This window comes from Corvus brachyrhynchos, unplaced genomic scaffold (genome assembly GCF_000691975.1).
Source record: "Corvus brachyrhynchos isolate BGI_N302 unplaced genomic scaffold, ASM69197v1 scaffold80, whole genome shotgun sequence".
In the NCBI taxonomy this organism is placed as follows: domain Eukaryota; kingdom Metazoa; phylum Chordata; class Aves; order Passeriformes; family Corvidae; genus Corvus; species Corvus brachyrhynchos.
The window spans coordinates 1,389,340-1,411,523 of NW_008236769.1; the positions used below are offsets into that span (position 1 = coordinate 1,389,340).

Sequence of the window (22,184 nt, forward strand, 5' to 3'; positions counted from 1 at the left end):
CTTCCTCCCTCCAGACACAACCATGTTCATAAGCATGATCCACCCAAGGCTGATGAAGTCAACAAACTGACTTACAACTTCCAGCTCACTCATCACAGGCGGGCTCATCCTTCAGGAAGAACACACGCACTGCCAGAGTCACATGCAGTTACCAACTCACTCTCACGTTTTTGCCTGCCAGCAGCACTTCAGCCCTGATTCTCGTTAGGGTGTCTACCACAACCAATATTGCTGTAAGGACTTTGTCCTGAAGGTCAGAGTTGAATTAAAAGCTAACCCATTTTAAAAAATAAATATAGTTTTCATATTCACATACAAAGAACCAATCTCAGCCAACTTGCCTGAAACACTACTGACACTATGAACCCTCTTTCTTATCCATCCTACAAAAGGAGATAAAATTAATTAAAACGTCACCAATCAAGAATGTCTAATGGACATGAACAATGGATTTCTACTACTTCTAAAGTCCCTTTCTCCTCTGTAAAGAATGACTGATGGGTGGTCCAACTGCATTGTGACTCTTTGGAAGTAGGGGGCACAGCAGCCCCTGAAATCACAAAACCAGAAAGTTTTTGATCAATACACAAAACATTCCCCCTCTTCAACAACAAGACCCACCTGCTCCAGGGTGAATGCCACCAACTATGCACGATCAACATCTTTGTACTGCATGATTCTGCACTGCCCCTGACTACACTTAAAGAATTTAAGTCCTCCAAAACAGAGAGTATGTTACGTGCTTGAAACAAGTCTTCCACCCTACAGCACTTTACACACTTTTGGCACTATATCAAATAATACTGACAAAAATACAATAGAAAAAGCTCTGCTTCACTCAGTCACGCCCTCTCACTGCAAACCACTGGTTCAATTAGAAACTCCCTCTCCCTTTTCTGACCTGCTTTCATTCCCCCACATTGCTTTTATTATTGTCCTCTCTTTTCCAATCCCCATAAAATCACAGAACGACAGCTGCAATTTAAATAAAACTTGCACTGTATCAGTAAGCAGGCTCACTTTCAAACAACTTACAGAAAGTACACAAATTCACTTCCTTCTAGCAGTCTACCTACATTTGGAAAAAACTCCATGCAGTAATCACTATACTTGTCTATGACTCCAAAAATCAAAGGTCTTGTCCAAATGACATAATTTTAATCAAGACAGCAGTCACACAACTCTGCCACACTAAGTGATGCAAGGAAGTCAGTAATAATAGCTTGTTTAATGACAAAGTGCCTAAACATACACCTGAAGATGTGATTTCCTTACTTTTGCTTTTAGCTGTAGGTACCCGCAGCAAGAAGCTAGTAATCCAGAGATCTCAGGTATACTAAAGAACTCAAAGGATAAAGCCATCAAGATGCTGGAGTAGTGTAGAATGTAAGAAACGTAATAAAACATTACTCAATTTATTACGATTCCTTTATATTCACATGCTATTACTTCTTTTTTATTAATTGCCTAATAGCATTGGCTCAAATGTTTAGTGGAAACTGCAGACTTGGACACACATACATTAGCAACTGAATGAGTTATTAGCTTGAAAAACTAATGTATGCCAACAGAATCCCAGTCCCTAAAACACAGTATCATTTGGCTCAGCTATTGTAACTGCATAGGGAACGCGCTCACTAGTTTTATTTTCATCCCTTCAAACAAAAAAAGAGTGGATGCTTAGAAAGAGGAAAACACCTCCACGTAGTACACAAAATTGACTCTTAAAGTAATGGTGATACATAAAATCAGTCTGGAGCATGATTCTACACAAAACATCCCACAGTCACACCTTTCATTGACAATGACTTTGCTCAGCTTACGATTATTAGAACTCTTCTTGTCCATCTGACACAGCAAATTTTCCTCAGGATCTCACCTTGCACATCACCTTTGAATACATACTTCACAAGCAAACTTGACTTTTATTTCCTACGGAAGTGATTATATGTCCCCTACTAAACTATAATTTAAATATCAGCAAGTCCTTAAAAAAAAGGCAGTTATCTTTTAAGAAATTAAATTTCTAAATATGGCAAGAACAGAGCTATTGAGTACTAAACCAGTGCTTTTTAAGAGTTACTATTGGCCCATAACTGCAAGTAAGATTTAGTCGGAAGAAATTTTTTTTTAGAGGCATGAGGGAAAAACTACTAACTGTACTGATTATTATCTCTGTTGCCCGATTACTTGAAAAAAGTCACAAATTAGACATAAGAGGAAACTTTTTCAACCACTTTCCTGCCAATATAGGAACCCAGCACTATAGTATAGTACCTAAGGATTTGTTCCACCTTCATTTCAGTGACTAAATGTCTGCAGTGTTCAAAGAACAGTTTCTCCTCTGTAAATATAATTTCCATCCTTCACTGGAAGATAAGCACTGATATTCTGCGCAGAAGATAACTTTTTAAAAAGTTAATAAAACGAAGGACAAAAACTTAAGGTTCATGGTTTTCTTTGAACCACTAATGTTCACTGTAACGCCAAAAATATATAATACAAGGAGAAATTGTGAATGATTTTATAAGGAAGTGGTAAAGAACCACATTGAACTTGCAAAGGTGGAAGATTCTCAAAAAGCCAAACTAACCTCACTAATCATAAAGGCAAATAGGTATCTCTTTGGAATGCCTCTTAAAGAGGTAACAGGTTCTTGACAGGGACAGTCATCGGTCACTTTCAAAATTTCTCACCACTACTCTATTAAAGTAATAGGATAATCACTCTTCCATGTTCTTTTCCTTACCCTATACCCTCAAAAACAAAGGAGCTTTATTACTACAGCAACTGCTTCCTATGAGCAGAAAAACAAGGAGAATGGCCTAATCTGTCTCCAAGGGGGTTACTGTCCCTGCTCCAAGCTCCTCAACTCGCTTCCCCTGCACCACTGCTTTCCCCTGCAGTGCTCAGACCTTCAAAAGGAGCTAACTCGGTCCATCAACCTGGCACACCACTAATACACAGGGAAGCAGGAGACAGGGAAACCAGTCATGTTGGTTGCAGAAAGCTGCTTGGTCACCTCAAACTCAACTTCAACAGAAGCCAAAAAAGATTACACAGAAGGAGCAGCTAAGCAAGCCTGTAACTCTCATGGGAAAGAACTATAATGCAAGAACACACAGAAGAATTCAGTAGGGAAAATGACTTGCAAAACCCAAGTCTTAAGCAAAATTAAAAGATCTTACCAAGAAACTGACATCCTTAGTCAAAGTTTAGCTTAGGACAACTGTAAGACTGTCACCCCAAGCGCAAGCAGAACTTAATGCAAAATGACACCTAAGTAAACATCTCTAAGGTTTAAGCAGACCAACTCTGAGAAGTCTTGCTGTGACAATTTAAGTCACCACTGTCTCAAATGCCTTTACCACCTCTCTGCTAGGTCAGGGAAAGCAAACGTGCCTGTGTCCCAGCTGCTCCAGTTCACTGTTAGACGGTGGCTTCAGAGGCAGCTGAGCTGATTTGTCACTGCCAAACAGGTCTTGCTTGCCAGCTTCCCCCAGCTGCACCGACCTATCCTCACACACCAAACTCCAGCACTTGTCCAACCTTTCCACAGGTAAATTCAAATCAGTAGGCCAGAACAAAAACTATCTTTTTGGGGAGGCCAGAGACGGAGAGGCGAAAGAGGTGAAATAAAGAGAACTTCATTGATTCAATCACGAACCCAGTGACTGCCGGCACCACCTCAGCGCAATCAACAGGCACACTCAGGAGAATGTGACCTCCTACTTCAGTAGTAGGGCACTGTTACAAACCTGGTGCACCCCTACCTTCAATTTAGACCCGCTAAATATTATTTTAAATACTGTAAATAATAACAACAACAACAATATTAGCAAAAAGCCAACAAAAACCAGTTCATACATTCCCTTAACTGGTCTTGGTTTAACAACTGTAAGCTCCGACAGAAGTGCCAAGCCCTCCAGAGCAAGTTTCAAGAGCCACTTTTAAATTGTTTTACTGTATTTTCACATTTCTAAAAAACACCTTTAAGAAATGGGGACAATTCCCTATCATCTCCCTCCTCCAGCAACTCAGTCATTTTCAGTCAACTTTTTTTATACAATATAATCTGCTTCTTTATTTTTTTTTAACACAGTACTACTACAGTATGTACCCTCTCCTTTCATTCCCTTTCTTCCTCCAAATTCTATACTGGGAGCCTTCAAAATGCAATAAGGAAGCAGCTCCTTATATTCAATAAAAGTAAACTGCTAGAGTTCTATAAGCTTATTTCTCTGAACTACGTCTCACCCACTGATTCTAGACTTGTAAAACAACTCAAAAATTGTATCAGTATGCAAGCAGAGAACAGGTTATCAGCGCCTAAGCAGGTTGCCATGCAAACAGTAATTTTCAAATTGGCAAATAAAATTTATCTCCTCAGTAGATTAAAATGACGACACAAAACCTGTGCATACGTATACTGTTCAACAAAGCTGTATTTGGCACCAACCTGTGTTACAAAATTACAGGGTTTCCTAGATATCAGATGTTTTCTTGCATCACCCAGGAATTACGTGGTTACACTAACATTAACTGGGCGCAGTTGCAGAATGAGCTGTCAGTATCCTAGAATTAATCAATCTCAAGTGTATTGTTTTGTAATTACACTTATGAATACATCATCCCATGAATATAAAAACAGCAGCAATAAACACATCCCAGAAAAGAATGAGAATTAGAAGGCTCTTTTTCAACTTTCTAGGACAACTAAATCAGTTGGAGGCCATTCTTCCCTGTTAGGCTTTTTCACTGTGATTGTGCTGAAGGTCTCTAACTGGGAAGCATTTAATATAAGCAAAATATTCTTAAACCTTTAAAGTCATATAACTTGCATAGAGAGCAAAATTAGGTGATCCATCTGCAGTTTACAAACCTGTGTTTTAAGAAAAGGAGTTGTTTTAAAAGATTTGAAAGCTTTGGACTTTTTGTCATTGTTGAATTAATTCACAGTTAAATTCTAAGTTTCTAAGATATTAAATCATACTGTAGCTACAGTCCCTGCAATAATTAATAGAGCATTCCAACACAGGAAAGACAGAAATTCATATTCCCATTTAAAAAATACTTGTCTTGAAACAGAAAGAAGAAAGTAGGGTAAGTACAACAAAAACTGTATTTCTGTTTATATTTTATAAGCTAGAAGCTCCTTCTAATTATTGCTAGTTATAATTGTAAAATTAAAATATTTAGAAACAAATTGCTAGAGAAATATAATCTCTACAATGCCTACCATCAAATATGATAATATTTTTAACAACTGTTACGATAACTGGGTCAATGATCCCTGTACAAGACAATTAAACGGACACTCCAATAATAAACTTCTACTCCTCCTTATCACAGTACACTTACAATAACCATATGAAAAGATTAGATTACATGGCTGGAATGCCAGCAAGCTAACACCTTATCATCCTTTTTTCTGGTCTTATAGTATTACAGTTCTCTTACATAGTTACACATGCTCCTATTGTGCCCTAACAGCTTTTGTACAGCATTTTTCATAAGAAAAATCTGAAGAGCACAAATGCAAAGCAGTTATTACTGCTCATTTTTTAAAATGGAAATTGTGTGAATCATACTTAATTCAAGGAGGCTTGCTTTTCAGGTTTGTCAAGTTTAAACTCCACACAGATGCAAATTACTGGTAAACTTCTTCCTGCATCTTAATGAGGTACACTATAAACCATGAAGCCAATTTGAAAACAAGAACACTTTTCTGAGACAAACTTAACTTAGGTATTCTAAGTATTTAAGGAACCACTATTTTAAAAAAAATTTTTTACCCAACAGCACTTAACTTCTGCATGATCTTGAACCTGTGACTGCTACAACACGAGTTTCCCAGAATAATGACTGTGCTGGCACAAATTTTTTTCAACGATTTTACAGCATGAAAAGGGTGCCTAAGCAGTGTTGCGAAGACTCCCAACTGCTGAGCTCCGAACCCAACCTCTTTTCAAAACATTGTCTCATCCTTCCAAGTACATTTAGGCCAAAAGGGAAAGTAAATTGTCAAAAGCGTCTTGAAGTACTAAACAACCAAATCTGTCATTTCAGTTAGCAGCTACCACCCTGTCAAGTGTAACTTGACCAGCTTAAAAATGTTCGCCAACATAGGACTACCAAGTATGTAGTATATGGAACATGCCAATCTATAGGGAGATTTACTTCCTAAAATTTCTGCCCACTGCTGCTTCCAACAGGGCAGACTGAGCTCTCCAAAAAAGAAAAAATTGACAAATGCAATCATGAAAGTTCAACAAACAGATAAATAGCCTGAACCATGGAATGAAAATATGCAGATGGCCACGCAGCCGAGATAAATGAAGGAAAAAAGTCTCATCCTAAAGAAAATCAAGGGGTAACCTATATTAGAAGTTACCACTTAGAATTCAGCATTTTAGAGAAATGATGTATTTTCTTCCAAGGCATTAATGCATTCTGGAAAATACAGCACACTCTGTCCACAAAGCAGGCTTAGTACTGTATTAGTACAATTAATAAATTGATTAGCAATCCTTTCAGTAACTTTGGAGCCCATAAATCAGTTCTAACTAAGTTTAAAAAGAAGAAAAGAGCTTTTAAAGACAATTACGTTGCTATGAGTTTTATGAAAACTGGAAGCTGGATAGACATTTCCAGAATACCAGTGTCACTGAAAAAGACAAAGCAAAATGTGGAAACTCCTGTTTCAACAGCTGATCACTCTGCATATGCCATTTGGTTAGACAGTAAGTATATGCCTTAGCTCTACTACTGCTACACTTTGCCCATTAGGGATGAAGGAGATCATGGTACTGTCCCAAAACCTTTCCTCACCATACAAGGCAGAAGTGTACAGGACACAGAAGTTCTTTAGTCCTACCCTTTACAGAACAACTTAAGAGGCTAAAAACCCACAAACCTGTTACATGACAAGAGAACATACACAAAATACAGTCAAAACAAATGAAGGAAATTCAGAATGCCAGTTTTAAACTGCTTAAATTATCTTATATGGTTATGGGAAAAATTAAATACTGTGAAGATAGCATTCTTATTGAATACAATACGTTACCTACATACTGCTCACCTAGGCATAAGAAATAGAGAAACCATTTGCTCTATAGTCAGATTGAAAACAGAGGATCTCCAGAATTTCTAGTGAGAGTAACACATTATGAAATGCAATGTAACTGTTGAGTTACACACAGTTTTAGGGCCCCTGCCTTAAGTGGATTTTTAAACAAAAAAAGCCCATGAGTTGCATACTGAATGTATTCGTAACTATAAACCTCTTGGAACAGGTATCAAAGTTATATTTACTAGCCTGAAAAAAGCCTAATAAAACATTCTGGCAGTTAAAGATAAACATCAGAAAAGTGTAGCACTGCGTAATTTTTTTTTATTTCCCCAGTGGTTTACAGGTTGTTGTAATAATTTGGTGTGACAAGTTAGCTACCATATTTGCTATGATAGCATCTAGCTTTTTAGATAGATGGTATTGCTATAGGGCAGGGGAAGGACTGCTGGACTATTTATATGACAAGAAAGGTAGTGGGAGAAGTGAAATGTGAGCACTAGGTTTGGAAGCCTGAGGTATTTTTCACTTCTGTTTTGTATTTTTCCATATACACAGGAAACTCCCTTGGGGGAGAGAAAGTACAACTTCCCTACAGCTAAATAAAAGTACATGTGTAAAACAGAGAAGCCACTCAATGTTTCTGTACCCCAATAAATAAAAATGTAAAGAATCAGATAAAAATTTTAACATTGAGATAGCAAAATCTAGTTTTCCCACCTCCAAAATATCTTCAAAATCTTTGCAGCAGTAGAAAACTCAAGAGACAATCACCTCCACACATATATACATACATCATTATCTACCTTCAGAGATTTCATTCTGTTCCCCAGCCCCACACCAGCGTCCATCCATTCCTCTCCATTCCCTGTTACTATTACAAAGTGAGGCAAAGATGAGGAAGAAGGATAGAGTTAAGACAATCCACCCAGGGGTGCAGGGCCTTCTGCTCCCACTGCTACCGGGCACAAGGGTTATTCTTACTCAGGCCAAGGCTCCAGCAATCCGTTTCTCCATTTCCAGCAGCAGGATTAATGGACAGCTAAAGAAGAGTAAGAACCATACAAGCCTAAACAGTACCTCCCCATAAAATTCTCCTGTCTGTGACTATTTTCAGTTCAGGACAAGGAAATCTGAAGGCAACTTCACATCATCAATACGATCAGCCTCAAAGAGTCCCTCCACCCCAGAACTAAAACTTAGTTTTAACAGGTCAGCAAATCCAGTTTCATACTGGAGTGACACTGGAAAAGCCTGCAAATCACACAGCTCAGCAGCCACAGACGCTAACTGCTGACCAAAGCGCTGCGACAGAAGGCCACTGTTGTCTGAAGGTACACACAGAAACCAGCTGTCAAGTGTGGCATGATAATACAAATGCGTATTAATAAAATTAACCACAAACTTTAAGGGAAAGCATAATAAATCTCTACCGGTCAATTTTGGCAGGGGGGAGGAGAGGCAGCGAAGGAGTGGTGCTGTGGAGTTTTCTGGGTAAGTTAGTTTTTTGGTTTCTTTTAAAAAGGAAAGAATTTTCCAGTTTTCCCCCAGAGACTGTCAACTAAAAAGCACAATGCCCTTTAGGACATAAATCTCCATTAACTTCACAAACAATGCCATGACAGGCACCCAACAGCTTTTCAACTATGATACTTTTACTAGTTATAAGACCTGGTTGGCCATGCCAGCACACCTTGGGACAAACCTGAAGTATACGCAACATCAGCACACCATTCTTCCCAAAACATAACGAGTATAGAGAGCCCCAGTTATCCTGGCTGGAAAACCAGAGCCCATCCTTCAAGGTATCCTAGAGCCCTGTTAAAAGAGCTCCCTGGACCTGCATGCCACCCAACAGCTTGCAAGCCGCTTGAGTGACAGGTGAATGCAGGTTACTTACAGGAAGGACAGTGTGCCAAGACCTAGGGCAATTTGAACTCTGAGTCCTCAAGAGGTTTCTAACAGCTACAATTAACTACAGACACTGCAGAAAACAGACAGAATAAGCAATCAAAAGGACTGAGACAGCATGTCAAAAGCAAGTGGACAATGCAATAAACAGCCTCAGGCAGAGAAAATATAGTGGATTCCATTACAGATTATTTGCAAAGGAGAAGCTGGCAAATGACTCAACTCTTAGGAGAACTGCACGAAGCTACTTTTGGCTTCCAAGAAAGAAATTAAGAAAGCAGCTGAAAAAAAGGAAGACACCACAGAGCAATGGTGATCTGGGACAATGTTTAAGTGTTTGCTTCCTGTTTCTACAACTATGGACCAGTGTTACCAGAGTGATAGTTTGAAGACTCCTTTTACCAAAGGAAAAAACCTTTAACCGAAGGAGAAAGGTTGCACACATTAGCCTCGCTGGCGGGAACCATTATTCAGTTCTGATATCCAAATGATATGCCTGTTTGACTTTCTAAATTTTGTTCCAAAATGAAGTGGGAAGAATGCTTTAGACAAAGGGCTGTGTGAGCTGTTTAATCAGCAACAGTAAACTGAGGCTCACTGTTGAAAGAAAAAGTGCACCATTGTTACACATCTACTTCCAGAATACCTCTATATTAAGCTTTCAAATACATGTTTTTTGTGAAGCAAGAACAGACAAGATCAGGACATGTATTACTAATAAAGTTGCCTTCTATAATGAGAACAAAAAGTGTAGGAGAGAACTATCTCAATCAAACTGGTAATTTTTATATTAAGACACCCCAGTATGTTACCATTTCTCTAGGGTTCTGAAATGGTATGAAGAAAACCAAATCAAATGCTTGTATTCAACCACTGAATCAGGCAAAAAGAAAAGTTACAATTTTATGCAGAATGTCACAATGCTCTTTTAACCCATCTTATGTTAGAAGAAACTTTCTGTACAGTAAATATAAATCCAAGTTGTATATTAAAGCTGTATAACAAACACTTTTAAGTGTACCTGTATGCACAGACACACACCCATCATTTCTTGGGCAATGCTTATTTACGGAATTTAGCTTTCAAAACCTGGTCTCAGCTTTACTTTGTTTGCTTTCATCACTTCAAAAACAATCCTTTCTCCCTGTTCTGTTGCTTTAGAAATATACCATGTTAGTAAGAACAAAGTGTCCTGCTTCTTCACAGCTTTCAATATACACCCTACAAAGCCACTATAGCAACAGACTGCAGTCTATATTCATTCAAAGTTCTATTTTATCCATTCTCTTTGGAGTAGCAAAAGGATAAAAAAATAGTAGTGGCTTCCCATACATGAAGAGAACCGAAACATTTCAAAAGAAAGAAGGGTGGTAAAAGCAAAAAAACGAAACTCCTTCAAAATAAAATGTTCCTTCACTATGTCTTCTTTCCCCTCCCAAAATATATTTCCTGCCTTCACAATAGTAAGACTGGATCTTTCTTTGGCTTTACCAATACAACTTAAGTTTTACTCTTCTCTCTCAGTATCAGTTTTGTCTTTTGTTACATGAGATATCTCAGGTTCTTGAACTCTTTAGATTTTATTTTCTCTCCAACCCTCATCTGTTTTTATGGGGGGAGACAAGTTGCATACAAGTGCTTATTAGACAGCCCCTCTCATAATCAAAGACACTGATGAAGTTTCAAGTTCCCAAAAGTAAGGAACAGGGTTTGGACTTGATTTAAAACATACAGTTGTTGGATTGCTGAGTAGCAACAGTGACTTCCCCACTCTGTAGATAATGCTGGTGGTGATGCTCAAAGTACACCATAAGCCTTACAGAGCTAGTAACAGCAAAATATAGGGGAAAAAAGGAACAACACAGTTGGGAAGTAGTCTGAAAGTACTGCCCTGGACAAACATAAGTGAACATGGACTGCCCAGGAACAAAGAGAATGGGGCTTACACAAAAACTCCGCAGAAAAAAATCCAGACAAAGTATTCTGGTGTGCTACTCCACTAAAAATAGTAAAAGAGAGGGGGAAAAAAAAAAAAAAAAAAAAAGAGAGAGATCCAGAAGCAAAACTAATTGAGGGCTGCTCACAAAATTCAGGAGAGAACAGAACTCAAAATGACCAAGCAAAATACAATACTCTGTGTTATTTCAGTATGCTTTATGTATAACAAGAGGAAGCAGAACTGACCAGATCTAAACTGGAATCAGAGGAAAGGAATGTCAAGCAGTGGCTATACATGTTTTTCAACTGATGTCAACACAAAAAAAAAAAAAAAAAGAAAATATTAGCTAGGAATGCAGTTTGTACAATGGCAGAATAGCATTTTTAATCTTAAAAAAATGTACTATCATTACTGAAAAAAATCTTCTACAATTGGGGCCATTAGGTAGGAGATCAGAAGTGTCACCAGTAAAATCTGCTGAGTACTTCCAACGATGATACCCAGAATTTGAATCCTATGCAGAGTAAGCACATAGGAAAACTTCCAATAAGTGAACAAGTCTCCTATCTCCACAGATACAATATTCATCACAGCTTAATACCCTCTGTTGCTCTTGGTTTGGTTTTTTTGGCGAACTAGTCAAACTATAAAAGATAAACTTTTAAATTCAACCTGATGCAATACAACTTTCATGACTATGCAAACTGACAAGTCTAACCAGTCTACTGCTAAGTGCCATCCAGCAACATGGTGAGACAGTAAGGCAGGAAGGTCAGTTCAGTTTTTCTGATTATTTACTAAGTATTTAACAATCAAAAAATAAAGTTAAGATTTTTTTAAAGTTAAGAAAAACCGTGGAAACCACAAACATTGGAAAAACAAGGGATATGCCCAGAGCTTTTCTTCTTATATATTTTATTTCCATATGGAAATTCAGGCTACATTCAAGGAACACTCACATAAGGATTGGCTTCAAACTCTGTCTGGAGAGGAACCTTCGGCGTATCTTCTGAGGTCACTTTTTGTTTACTGCAGTCTCAAAAGCTACATGCAGATGCAGCCAGTCAAAAAGAATGACTACTACCCTTACAGCACAAGGGATCCAGTAACAAAAGTCACCCTACACTTTCTGTACACTTTAACAATCACAAATTACTGTAAAGGCCTAGTCTACTTTTCCTTTGCATTTGAGGTATGATTTATCACTTCAACAAGCTAATTGGGCGTAAACTCAGTAAAACCTTTTTTAAATATTGTTTCATAACGACTCCTTTGTTTTGCCTGCTAACTGTTGTGAAATACAGGTATTTTGCCCATTGCAAAAAAAAAAAAAAAAAAAAAAAAGCAGAATGTTCTGACGTTTGTTTTGGCATAGTTCTCACGTTTGTTTTAACACAGTTCTTGGTATTTTGAGAGTGCTGCTATCTAAACGTAAGCACTGGGAACATTAATCTTATTTACTGTATTATCAAAACTGAACATAAGCCTGGCCAACATCTATATTATTAATTAAAACAGATCACCAGAATAGGTTTTCATGCCTTTCCTGCTTCAGGTGACTCTTAGAGCAAAAAATTTACTTTAGAGAACTGCATGTTTTTTTCTCTCTCCATAACACATTCTTCTATCACTCTTACAAACTAAGAGACATGTTTACCTCCATAATCAACAGCAAAACAATCAGTAGAGGAGGGCACTCTTGTAAATTTAGTACTTATACAAAAATCCCTTAAACTTTTATATTGTGATCAGAATTCCACGTCATTATCATGTGCGCTGACTGAAACAGTTTGTCACAATGCATCAAGTATGCTACAAGCCTCTTTCAAAGAGGAAGCCTGATCCCAAATACTTATTTTGATTAACTGCTCTGCATGACTTCTTAATGAGAAATTTGTAATGCACACAAACAAAACAAACGAAAAGCAACATCAACCATGCAACAGCAAATGAAAAAAAAATGGAATGCAAAGGAAAATTTAAAAAAAAACCAAATGAAAACCCCCCATACAAACAAAAAAACACACACAAAACCCCAACCAACCAAAAAACAAACCAAAACAAAAAAGCCCCAACAAACCACAGCAAACCAACAACATCCCAGGACTCAGTGCTGACAAAGAAGTACTGAAGAGCAGAAGAAAAAAATTTGGCCGGAAAAATACTTGGACAAAAAGGCATATCGAAAATAGTTTTGATATATCCCCATAATTCCTGGAAGGTAGTACTTTATTGAGGATTTTACTAGTCATCACCATGTATCTACTGCAAAACTAAGAGAGCATGAAAAAAAGCACACACATGCAGAACAACAGAAGTCTTTCACCAAAGCTTTTTCTTTTCTGAATTCTGACACTCACTACTGAAACCAGAGCTGGGTGGCAGATTTGGAAAGCAGTGATACATTTTCAGTTTTGAAAATAAGTACCTATACAGAATAATTTCTCCCGCAGTACAAAGCACAGCACACTGCAGCATCACTTAATTTTATTACAGGGCACATTTATCTACTGGTCATGCCCCAACCATCGCATCTGTCTCAATTATGTAAGAGCAGCATCTCTCTAGTGTCCACTCTAACATCCCCCACTATAACCAAAACACATTAATGATGAATACAATCACTCAAGTCTTCTTTACCATACCTTTCTGTTATGCAGATGAAAAATGTAAGGAAGTCTTATTTCTCTTGACCTGCTTTCACAGCCACAGTTGGGAGAGAAAACATGATGTCACCTGTCAAAACTCAGCAAACACCCCATAACTACACCAAGTACGAGAACAGAGGCAGGAGACAGTAATTCTATTTCCACCTCTCCACAGACTCTGTCTGACCTTGGCAAGTCAATGGGTTTTTATGCTTGTTTTTTCATGTTCAGGACATGAAGAGCTTTTACGCAGACAGCTGGAACAACAACAATAACTGAGTAAGACTCACTATTATTATTCTGCCTGGCCTTAGAACTCTTCCACAATGGCATAAACTCAGAGTGTGCACAAGCACCTCCAAGACTCTAGACGTTTATTTTGAAGCCCCCTTTATGTAATATCACGAGTGAAAGCAGTAACACTCCTTACCGAGACAACCTCCCCTGTAATCGATAACTGATAAAAGCGTAGTTTCACAAATTCTTCTGCTGAGCAAACAACTTTAACCTTATTTTCTACACTAGCAATTCCTAATCCACAACTTGCCGCTTGCAAACACTGCCTGCAGATCCTTTGCCACTGCTCCTAGACAAAATTAAATTACAGAGTAAAAATAAGAGCTGCCAGGAAAAGGAAAGCAGGATATTTTCTGAAGAGTATCTTTTATTCCATGCAGTTTCTATGGTTCGGCAAAAATTAGGGACCAGTATTTGGCACAATTCAATTCCCTCTTTCAGGCTTGGAAAATTCTGAATTTCACAGCAGCCTGATGAAGTTTCATTTCGATACCAAGTTTTCCTGGTAACCTCCCAAAGCACCACACACTGGAAATATGCCACAAGAATGGCTTTGAAAAAAACAAAGTGCAGATGAAAGGTCCTACAGACCAAGCAATGTTACCAAGAATAAAAGTAGAAAGACATTTTTTTCTGGCACATTCAGAAAAATGTCTATATTTGTCTGTACTCATAAAGGAAAAAATTTAAGTGTTCATTCCTCTACTCAAATAACTGTAAGAAATTAGATTAATAACCAAAACACCAACAAGGATCCATTGTAGTACATACCCTTTAATCTAACCTACGAGAAGTAGAAAAATCAAATGAAGGTGTGATCTCACACAGAGCAGTTAAAAATGATCAGTTGCCAATACAGGTTGTTCACTATTGGAGAAAGTGTTCTGGATTTTCAAGGCACTGATGAAATAGCACTGTATACAAGTCAGTCATGTAATGTAATAAAACAGAGATAAGCTCTTGCTCCTGAATAACAAACAAATGAAGAAAAGTTATACCATAACCACAACCACGGTATGGTCTTCATGTTTTTCAAGTGAAGCATGTAAACAACTTTAGAATCAGACTCATAGAACATCCCGAGTTAGAAGGGACCCATCAAGATCATCAAGCCCAATTCCTGTCCCTGCGCAGGACACCCTCAGAATCACACCATGTGCCTGAAAGCATTGTCCAGGTGCTTCTTGAACTCTGTCAGGCTTGGTGCTGTGACCACTTCCCAGAGGAGCCTGTTCCAGGACCCAACCATTCCCTGGGTAAAGAACCTTTTCCTAATATCCAACCTAAATCTCTCTTGACACAAATTCAGGCCATTCCCTTGGGTCCTGTCACTGGTCACCAGAGAGGAGATCAGCATCTGCCCCTCTGCTTCCCACTGTGAGAAAGCTATAGGCTGTGATGAGGTCTCCTCTTGGTCTCCTCCAGAACAAGACAACTGATCTCAGTCATTCCTCATATGGCTTTCCCTCTAGACCATTCACCATCTTCATGGTGCTCCTTTGGATGCTCCCTAGGAGCTTTACATCTTTCTTACATTGCAGTGCCCAAAACTGCCCCCAAGACTCGAGGTGAGGTCTCCCCAGTGCAGAGCAGAGCAGGACAATCCCCTCTGTTGCCTGGCTGGCAATGCTGTGCCTGATGCACCCCAGGACACGTTTGGCCCTCCTGGCTGCCAGGGCACTGCTGACTCACATTCAGCTTTCTGTTTACCAGGATGCTCAGATCCCTTTCTGCAGCCTCCCATTCCCTAGCCTATGTACATCCACAGCTGCCCCATCCCTGGCACTTGCCTTTGTTAAATTTCACGTCTGGTGATTGCCCAGCCCTATAACTAGCCAAGATCACTCCGCAGAGCCTCTCAGTTTAAATAACTACGGAAATATGTACTTCAACTCAACATCAATGTTTCAAGACTTATCTACATAAAAAGACGCGCTCAAAAAAGAGCCTCACAAGCTTCCTGAAGTCATGTGCTCTCAACTGAAGTGTTCAGACTGCTTTAGAGAGAACAAATCATGTCCCAGGAGCATGTCATTCATTAAACAATCTTATTAATCAAATAGTAAAACATTATAACAATTATATCTTACAGTAAACTTTTATGATCAGTCAGGCTTTTAAAAATAAAAATACTAACAAAAATAGTGTTTATCTTCATCTCTGTTTATTTTATATGATATATAATTTTAATATATATATAATACTAAAACGTCTTATATATAATAATAGTCTCTGTCTACTGTAAGGATCAAAATCTGCAAGGTCCATCAAGAGACTTCTCACACTGTACATACTGAAACCCTTATGTTCTTTTCTTTCTTGGTAAAAAAGTTTACCAGTGCAAATATGTACTTTATGCATTTACAAGTGTAAGAGCAAGAAGATACATGACCATATGTCACTATCTGGATAACTAAAGTGCAGTTGAAGAGCAGGAAGTATTTTTCAGAAAACGAAATTTTTTAAACAGTATAAACAGTCTGAAAAATGGCTGTGATGTGACACAGCAAAGGTGATAAAAGTTTCTCCAGGTTGTAAAAGTTACTTAACTTTTTTTGTGAAAGGTAGCAACCACAAAATACATACACACACGAATTATGAGTAAAGAACACCACATAAGTAGAACCTCAGGAAATGAGATAAACTCTAAGTTTAGCCCTTACTTTTCCAAGACTCAGTAAGAATGTAGGGATATGGAAACTGCTTCTATTAATAATTTCTTTTTCAAAGAAGTGTACTGGCTGTTTCCTTTTCTGAATTTTTACATTACCAGAGATAACCTTAATTCTGTATTATTTTCTGACGTCATATAATCTTAATTGTTAATTAATGCAATTATGTTCAAGCATGAAGTGTACAATATTATAATGCTATAAGCATTTCCACATAAAAATAATGGCAGTTCACTAAGATCAAGAATATAATTATTATTTATAATTATAAAACTGCCTTGAAATACTACAGACTTAAAAGGCATATCCACTTTTGTCAATAGAATTAAGATTTCATCTGACAATACGGCTAGTGACATTTACCTTTTTCTCTTCTTCACCTAAAGACAAAAGAAAAAAGTAATTCTATAAAAGCAGGCATACACAATTGCTCAATTTTTAAAAATATTGAAATAAATTTAAAAAAAAACTTAAAAATACACCTTCCCTGTGAAATGCTCTTGGGAGACAGTATTTCAGCACATTAGTGCCATATAGGTCAGTTAATAATGTGCTTGCAATTAACATCCAAAGAATTTAGGGTTGCAAGTATTACAAACACAGAAAACATGTCCTGAAACTTCAGAATTCTGCCGACGTGATTTGCTCTCCAAATGTCAAACTAATATTGTGTAGAAACTACATTCTTCATCCCAAGAGAGATTCTAACAAGTTGTGTAAGACAGAATACCTGTTTGTATTAAATACGTATTTTACAAATCCAAACTACAACCTATCTCTTCAAGTTTATCAAAAACCAAACATAGCATAGAACAGGTATGCATTGCACCTTAACTGTACTCTTCAGCAAAAATGAATTAGTAACTATAAAACCTTTCTTCAAAATCTTTACTTGTGAAGGCACCACAAGTCTTTTAGGAAGACTTTATAATACCTACAGGCTACTTGCTCTTCTTTTCACTATTTTTAAACATAGGAATTGGAGTTCAAAATACTGAAAAACAGTCCTAAAATTAATTATTACTGAAAAACAGAAATTAGCAAGTCAGAGGAAAGAAACTCACTGTCATTGACAAACCCACGATCTTTATGCAATTCGTAGCATGGAACGAGACTTAAGAGAGAGCTACTTCTGCAAAAAGGTATCAGCAAAGGATATTGCCTTTTAATTGGCTGTAACAAGCACACACACACTATGCCAAATACAATAGTCTACAGATTATTTCTGGAGAAATCAAGCTACGGAAAGATTATTTTCAAACTTTCTTTGTGCTCTCTATCAACCAGAATAAGTCAAACAACAAAGAGCTACTTAACACAAGGAATAAACAGTGAAAGCAAATAAAATCCAAATTAAGACCTTAACTTCATGCAATTGCTCCTACTGAAACTAAAAAAGGTTTTGCCAGCATTTCAGAGGACTCCTTCAAGAATACAGTGCTCACAAGGAGTTCCCAATAGTCTGACTTTAGACAGCTCATGCTCCTTGATAACAATTTAAATGTCAGTCACACAAAACCATCTAATCATTTGATTGTAAACAAGTTTTTCCCAATCTTTAACACTCATCAGGTGCATATACACAGTACAATAGCTGTAGTTATGCTATTACTCAAATCTTAATAAGCACTGTTTAAACCTTCAGTGACAGTCAAAACTGTAGCCTGAAGAACCCATCCACGAATTCTAGTCCTATAGTCTATATGATTCCTGTTTCCACTCCTTAAGCTTCACTGAACCCATTCTGACTAACATCTCTTGCAGCCTAACCCTATGATGAGGCTCAGAATCAATACGTAATTGTTATCTTCCTAGACCTGTCAATCATGCAAGACTACCAGCAATGCTTCTTTTCTGGAAATAACTCTCCCTCATTTCCTTGGCATTGTTGCTCTCATGATTATCCCTTATCATTCTAACTGTTCTTTCAGTGTATCCTTCTGAAGGAGCCTTCTCATTCACCTGTATTATTTTATCAATCACTTCATAGGTTTTGGTCTTGCATCCCTTTCCATTCGTCTTCATTCTGTCCAGGGCCAGGATTCAAATTCACCTATGAACTCCCTGCCATCAATCAGAAATATCCTTTCTACTCCCTAGCTCCTGTGCTTGTCCAAGTCAACACCCCAGCTTGAATCTCTCTCCCCATATTGATGCCTCACTATCAGCTCAGTATCAGCACAGACAACACACAGGTCTTACTCATTCTACTATTGCTTCAGTCTCCTTTCCACTACTGCAAGTCCTGAACCTAATTGGGCATTAGCCCCCAAACCTAGGTTCTCTATAGGTCCTAGAAATAACCTGGTGTTGAGGTCCTAGCAACACCCATCACATCCCTTTAGTAGGTGAAATTTTATCAGTGACCACGGAAGTTCACACCTGAAATAATGAAGCACACTTCCTCATCTTTCAAGATCCAGAATTGACCCTTATGAACATTCCTCTCTCTATAGCTTTTTTTAGCCTACAGCCAGATCACAGAAGTCCTCCCCTGCCTCATCTCTTGAGCAGCATCCACTTCACTCTCTACTTCAAGACCCTCACTGGTCAACGTCCTCATTCTAAAATTACTAATCAGGATGTAGATGAGATTAAAGTTCTGATAAACTGTTATATTTTCATCTCTGAACTTCTCTTCCCTTGACCTTGTGGTTGAGAGAGCTCCAGGAAACAGCACCCTCATTCAAAAACCTCCTACAAGTTTTTTCCTTAGTTTCTTAGTTCTCATTAAAAACAAAGAAACAAAATGACCAGATGGCTGTCACATCTACACTACTGCACTAAAATTCACAGCACTGATGCCAAACATTCTCTTGTGCCATCACAGATCTCATGAGTCTTCCCTGACCCTTAAATCATTATGCCTTCTGGGTAAGGAAACCCCTCATAACCACAGAACTCCTGGATGACTAATTCAGACATGGAACTTGAATAGCTTGTTATTTAGAAAAGTGTGACTAAAACAATTTTCTACTGTACAGTGCCTATGGAAAACATCATACCAGCAACAAACCTACTCAAGTTATTTTTGTCTTTTTTCAAGACTTCTCAACCTGTTTGAAAAATAATCCAAATGTTATACTGTAGACTGCTATTACAGAGGTTTTCACTGGTAATCGAGTGCCCAAGACAATGCCTACTATTTATTATTTCAATCTCTCATCTCTAAGTTGGCTTCTAGTATATTAAAGATCAGGTTGTCCCAGGCTACTGAGAAGATACTATTCCATAGTTTATGTCACTTTAAAACTACAAAATTAAATTCATGGCATTAGAGATTTTCTCTGTCACATGGCTGTATTAGACTTAGCAGAGCAATTTTCAAACTAATTGATGCCTACAGGTATTTTTGCAGCATCAGCAATTATTTAAAACCAAGTGGTTTGCACTCAAAATGTTATATAATTAAAGAAGCACATTTTCATTAATTTTGTCATCCTAAAATGGTATTTCCCTAAATTGTTCACAACCAAAACCAAAAATATTCCACAAAACCCCAAAAATACTATTCTATAACCCCATCTAGAAATTATCCACTTCTTTCAAATAATATTTGTGAATAGTAATTCATTTTAAATTACTTGTCTCATGTTTCTGTTTACCTTTTCACTATATCTAGTTCTGACACCGCCCAGTTTAGGTTGTGACACTGTACATATGAGCAAGTTTAATCAAAACCCTCCTTGTGAGGCAGCAGCACGAGTGTGCCACATGCTGCAAACAACAAAGTGGTAACATATGCTGACTGCCCCCCAAAACTGCTGCAGTAAATTCCTACTATTCCAATCCAATACTGCATAAACCTATGTACCATAATTTAAGCTCAGACATATCGTTTTCATGGGGGGCGGGGGGGAAAGCTTCTTCATTCAGGTAACACTGAGTGCAAAAGAGCCATAAGCTTTACCTCAAAGTTTGAGTGCCCATGTGATGCCCATTCAAACGCAATGCAGGATTTGCATATTACATTCTTCAGTTATTGCTTTTAATTTCACTTTTTTTCCTCTGTCGAAGTAAGTTTTTACAGAACAGGCCAGAAAGAAAACTCCTTATACCAACTATTTTGGGAAAAAAAAAAAAAAAATCAGCTACTGGAGAAGCAGCAATTTTTAATCCTACTACACACAGACAACTCAGCATCAGAGCCACGCTCCAAACACAAGTCATGTAATTTAAAAAAAAATAAAAAAAAAAAAAAATCAGGCTCCTTCATGTAATATAACTATAACATTAACAAAAGTTAGCATATTTCATTTTACCTACACTGGAAGTATTTAACAATAAGAACAAAAAACTATTTTTCCAGAGAAGTATTTGACTTAGAGGTTTAAACAAAAAATGTAGAATGAAAAACCTAAACTACACACAATTTTTTCACTCTTGTTAAAATGGTATTTTTTTCTACTGCTCTGCTTATTTGATCGCTGTTTTTAAAATAATCGACAGTTGTTTTGTCAACATTTTAATAGACATCTGAAAAGGATAAAAGTAATATCACAAACATTAGAACACTTCTGACAAACCTGTAATAATAACAAAAAACAACAAATAATAACAATAAACAAAAGGAAATGGAGCCCAAATATTTGGATGAGTAAACTAACAGAAACGTGGAAAAACTTAACTGCTAACTACAGCACATGCTAATAGTTATAGCAAACTTTAAAAGCATTTGTTCCCTTCTTTCAACTCCAACCTCTAAAACAGTACACTCCAGGAATCATAACAAACAAGATTAGCCTCCCTAAAGAACATTTAATTGGGAAATTGTGTATCAGCCACAAGATGCCTTCATAAGGAGAGAAATCAAGCAAAAGCTTCAATTTATTTTTTGACAAACAAGAGCGAGGAATTGGAAACACTACTGCAGCCAAACAAAACAACAAAATACCATAATGCTACCTTCTCCACGAGAACAAAAGCATCAACCACCAACTCCACCCCACCCCCAAGCAGGCTGTTGCTCTCTAACCACAGAGCCAATGCTGTAGACAATGTAATCCCACAGGGAAGACAGAAGGTCACAGACACACTGCGAAATCTTAAAATAAGGTCCACGTTTTAGAAAGACACAGAAGTACTTTAACGAGACAAAATTTCATTTGGAACAAACAGGTGGAGTATAGAAACAGCCTGTCCTTCTCCTGACTGCCTCTTCCCTCAACACATAGAGGGAGGTTACACGTGCTCAGGGTAGCCCAAAATTAAGGACACGGCACTTAAAATAAGCAGCAGCAATCAAGATGTGGCGAGGATGGCAACGTGCAATGTAACACTGCAGGTGTGATCGCATGCTGTATACCAGCAGTGGATCTGTTATTATTCATCAGCTGTAGGTGGCAAAGAGGGTGTCACTTATTACGGTGACACATGCTGCAGCTGGCTAGCCATGATTAAGTATTACCCACTGTGGTTGAAAGGGATGGACACTACCATTCATTATGATCCAGCATGGCTTAGTCGGGTAGGCAGGCTGCTACCCTTCCCTGCACCGCAGCATTTGAAGGAACGCAGCTAAAACTCAAAAAAGCCCTGGGAATGGTGTGCAGAGAGGAGAGAAAGGGAACATCGGTCGCCCAGCCTGAAGGAACGGGTGTCCTGCTAGCAGGGGCGGAGAGCCCGCCCGCGCTCGGCGCGACCGA

The 22,184-nt window shown here is 38.0% G+C and overlaps 1 protein-coding gene across 1 annotated transcript in view; it reads right to left on the reverse strand.

Annotated features, from left to right (window-relative positions):
• The window catches only part of RBPJ (recombination signal binding protein for immunoglobulin kappa J region), a 54,361-nt gene extending 33,877 nt beyond the window's left edge, over nucleotides 1-20,484 (reverse strand). The window contains exon 1 of the mRNA XM_017727544.1: nucleotides 20,450-20,484. Within this exon, the coding sequence (XP_017583033.1) occupies nucleotides 20,450-20,469 (20 nt within the window). The 5' untranslated portion in view covers nucleotides 20,470-20,484. The remainder of the gene's footprint in view (nucleotides 1-20,449) is intronic.
• Nucleotides 20,485-22,184: the final 1,700 nt, after the last annotated feature.